At 43.1% G+C, this 4,172-nt stretch overlaps 2 protein-coding genes across 2 annotated transcripts in view; one reads left to right on the top strand and one right to left on the bottom strand.

Annotated features, from left to right (window-relative positions):
* The first annotated feature begins 141 nt into the window (after window positions 1-141).
* Window positions 142-3,175, top strand: MSTO1 (misato 1, mitochondrial distribution and morphology regulator). The gene is made up of 9 exons (XM_009707746.1): window positions 142-329; window positions 439-556; window positions 649-783; window positions 901-1,053; window positions 1,615-1,746; window positions 1,922-2,106; window positions 2,354-2,455; window positions 2,566-2,684; window positions 2,937-3,175. The coding sequence occupies exons 1-9, from the start codon at window positions 142-144 to the stop codon at window positions 3,173-3,175; spliced, it is 1,371 nt and encodes a 456-aa protein (XP_009706048.1).
* Window positions 3,176-3,875: 700 nt separating this feature from the next.
* GON4L (gon-4-like (C. elegans)) overlaps window positions 3,876-4,172 on the bottom strand; it is a 25,188-nt gene continuing 24,891 nt past the window's right edge. The window contains exon 29 of the mRNA XM_009707747.1: window positions 3,876-4,025. Within this exon, the coding sequence (XP_009706049.1) occupies window positions 3,876-4,025 (150 nt within the window). The remainder of the gene's footprint in view (window positions 4,026-4,172) is intronic.

Below are 4,172 nucleotides of genomic sequence, written 5' to 3' on the forward strand. Positions count from 1 at the left end.
TGTCAGTGAACGCGCATGAGGGGAGAAGGAAAACTGGGGGATAAGATTTCTTTGCTTACAGACAGATGGGTCAAGGAGCAGCAAACAGGTTAAGACACTGGACAAGATAAGAAGCTGGTTTGGTTTTCTTTGTTCAAGGGGATGTTCAGAGTTGAAAAGACCTTTGCTCTTCACATCTATCTCATTCCAGGTGCGTCTCCTGCCCGTTCCCGACTTGCTCTTTCCCAGGAAGTTTCCGTGGGTGGCAGCGTGCAGGTCTGGTCCGATTACCTCAATGTGCACTTGCATCCCAAGAGCATCTATGTCATCCGTCAGTACATGCACGATGGGTATGTCCTAGAGGGTTGGTTCAGAATCTGTTCTCCAGAACAGCATCTTAGTTTTGCCTTCAAGGAAAAATTAAGAGGGGATAGAATAAGCTTTTTTTTTTTCCCCCAGGGAGTGTGGTTGTCTAGAAGCCTTTGGACAAGGTGAAAGTCTCCTGCAGGATCCTGGCTGCATAGAGGAGTTGGAAGATCGGTTGCACTTTTATGTTGAAGAGTGTGATTATCTGCAGGTTTGACAGCTTAGTCCAAACTCCCTTTTCTTTCAATAAACTTTCTGTTCAAGATCAGGTAGAATCTCAGATGCTGCCACCATTTTACACAGGGGTTTCAGGTCCTCTGTGACCTACACAATGGATTCTCTGGAGTTGGTGCTAAGGTGACAGAGCTGCTCTACGATGAGTATTCAGGAAAAGGAATCCTGACCTGGGGCTTGACTCCAGTCATGAGTTGCCTAGAAGTAAGTAAACAATGGGGAAAAACAAGAACAGGTGACAATTTCATGCCCAGTCTGGATTAGACCGTTTCTTGTTTGCATCTTTAAGGCTCTAATGGTTGGATTTTTTTTTTCCCCCAGGATTCTCAGAAGAATTTTTACAGACTGATGAACACAGCCCTAGGCATTGTCCATCTCTCCAGTCACAGCTCCCTCTTTTGTCCCCTGTCGCTCAGTGGGAGTCTCGGAATCAAGCCACAACCTCCTGTTACATTTCCATATATAAACTATGATGTATGTACTGTATAGTGGTTTACCTAGAAACAACACCCACATTGGTTGGCTTTCAGCTTTTTCAGATTTACCACTCTAAAAGTGTTTTCTGCAGTTATGTATTTTTAGGAATGTTTTTTTCATGATGGTGTTCTGCTAAGCAGAAAATTTTCCCCTGCTTTTTCACTGTTAGCAGAAACTTAACTGCCAACTTTTCATTCCCATAGTTTTTTCATACTTTAAAAAAAATGTTAACACGTTTCCTTTTTTTGCAGTCTTTGTGTTGGTGCGCTGCCTTCAGCTTTGGTACTGAAAAAAATGCTTTACTGCATTATTCTTCATGTGCCCAATATGTCACTCCAGCCTTGTCTGAGCACTAAGAAGCTGCTGACAAGAAAACTGGCAACAGATCATTTGTTAGCAAACAGCTGACTTGCTTATCCGAAACCTGAAGTAACTGTTAAACACAACCTATGTAAAAAGCATAACTTACAATATGCTTAAGTTAAATCTACAAAAATCAGTTAAGGGACAGATGAATTTAACTTGTCCTGTAACTCTTCCATTTGTCTCCCTCCATAGGCATCACTTAATTACCACAGTAGTGCAATTTTGGCAGCAGCGCTCGATACCCTTACTGCTCCTTACCGGCTGCGTTCCTCTCAGGGCTCTATGATGCACCTTGCTGAAACACTTAACTTCTCTGGGAGAAAGGTGAGGGCACAGAGAACAGCAACCTCTAATCCTTTCAGCTCTACCCGAACGACTGCAGTAGGGAGGACCTGGTGTTACGCTTCACATCCGTACATGCACGGGTATGGGGATGTGTAACAGGATATGGGGAGTGTATTCTAGATGGTTAATTTGTCACCCCCTCTCTGACTGACAGGTTGTGGCTGCGTGGGCTTCTGTTCCCTTCCCTGCCCTCCGTGGCTGCTCGCTCCCCGATACTTTATGTGCCTACCAGCAGGACGTGCCCTGGAAGCTTCTGTCTTCCTGTAGGGAGCGAAAGGTCAGCTGCTGTTTTGCTCAGTCTGTTGTGCTACGAGGAATTTGCAAAGAAAGTCACATCAGGTAATAGGCATTGGAACTGCCCTTCTCCCTTCAGAACTCTGGCATTCTCAACAGCAATGATTTCGTGTGGAAGTCGTTCACAAGCCTTCTATTAGGAGTGTCAGCTGAATGGGGCGGGGGGGGGAAAGCCTAGTGATCTAGCCAGTTATATGCTACTAACTTTATAGCAAAATAGCTGAAAAGCAGCTGAGTCACCGATGTTTTCAGTCAAGTCCCCTGGAAAACCATGAATTGGTTTTCTTTGTAGCAGCTGTCCAGGAACGCAGCCCGCTTCTCCACTCCATGCTTGCGAGAGCACTGAGCAGATGCTGCAGCGTTACTTACACACTGTGTTTCCTGGGGCATTCAGGTTGGTAACAGTCTCTTTTTTTTTTTATTTTTTAAATTAGAACAGGGAACACTAACTGGAAAGTGAAGGTAGAGAGTTTTGGATAACTTTATTCACCTTCTTCCTTACAGTACATCTCACGTGCTTGAGCAGCCATGTAACACCCTACATCCGTACCCCCAGTTTTTTTCTCCTCTTCTGACCAGACAAGGCTTCCTCCTGGACAAACCTCCCAGTTATTCCTCAGCAGGTAACAAGTGCCCCTTAAACTTAATTTGCAACAGAAGGAGATCATGTGGGAGCAGTAGGGTCTAACAGAGGTAAAAGAAATTTTTTAAAAAAAAAAAAAAAAGCACTTTTGAGTGATTGTAGGGCAAAAGTTACGAGTGTTAAGTAACTTATGCTACACTGAGTTCAAGTAAAGCAACTGCTTGTAAAGTAGAATAGGCTAGAGAAGCAAATTCTGACTGGTATATTTAAACAAAGATGTCTTTCCCTGCAGCTGTTGAAAGCATCCCTGTGCTAGCAGCCCTGCAGTCTTCACCAGTTCTGCACACGCTCCTCCACGGTCTATGCAAGGATCTACAGAAGGTGAACGTGCGGCGATGGGCCAGCTTCTTCTCTGCTGGAGTTGAACAGGATGACTTCCAGGAGGCCTTACAGGAGCTAAGAACTCTATGCCAGTGCTATGAGACAGGGTTTGAAGCAGATGAATCTGAAGATGAAGCAGATTCAGACTAACTCATCTTTATTACTAGAGATAGCGAAAGTAAGAATATCTTTAAGATCACTTTTAAAATAAAGGGAATGGCTTTAAAGATTGCCCAACTGCTACTTTCTTTTCATTTTAGCGAAATCCTGTTACAAAGGCTGGCTTAAGTTCTCCAGCTACTTGCAGTTGTGTTGTAAAGGAGGAAAGCTGCTTTTTTGGGGGCTGTTTTTGTATGTTTGTTTTTTTAAAAAACTTTGCAAAGTGAAGTTGCTCTGCCTGTAAGAATAAGACCACACAATAAATACAGAATTCAGATTGTAACTTTCCCACATACAATCAGCACAAGGGGAAAACTTACAAAAAATCATGTGTTTGTTCCACATGAAAACAGACATTTTATGATACAGTATTTACATGTTCTTTTCAAAGGCTGGTGGCCCAATCTTCACCATGGAGTGAGGTCAGTGCCCACAAGCATCACTTCTGTCATGTCATTGTTGAAGCTCCCCATGTAGGTTCCAGAGGACGCTATCACCCTAATGCCTTTCTTCATTCCTTTAGTTTGATACAGATTGAGAATTGCAGCAGGAAAGTGAACAAAACCAAAAAAGGTGCTATCTTAAGTACCTGTGCAAACATTTTTCCTTTATCCATAGCACCTGTCTAGCAGCAAACTGGCAAACAACTCTCCTCCTGATGCAGTCAATAGCTTATCAACCCAGAAAAACTTTAGTCATCAGGTTCTTCCTCAGAAAGCAGAAGATCTTTATCTGACAACTGGTCTGTGTTACTGGTACTAGTTGCATCCTCTTCATCTTCAGAGCTCCCATCACAGGATGTATGAAACAGCCTCATCAGTTCTCTGAACCTGCGAGATACCTGAAGAACAAAGGAAATCAGAGATGACTAGCGACCTAAAAGGTGGTACGAAATGGAAAACTAATATTACAAAGTTCAGGGTGTTTTGTACTTTTATGTTTAAAAAAACCGACGATCACATTTTATGCAAGATTCAATCATAAAGGG

Source organism: Cariama cristata, unplaced genomic scaffold (genome assembly GCF_000690535.1).
Source record: "Cariama cristata isolate BGI_N322 unplaced genomic scaffold, ASM69053v1 scaffold42829, whole genome shotgun sequence".
Classification (NCBI taxonomy): Eukaryota; Metazoa; Chordata; class Aves; order Cariamiformes; family Cariamidae; genus Cariama; species Cariama cristata.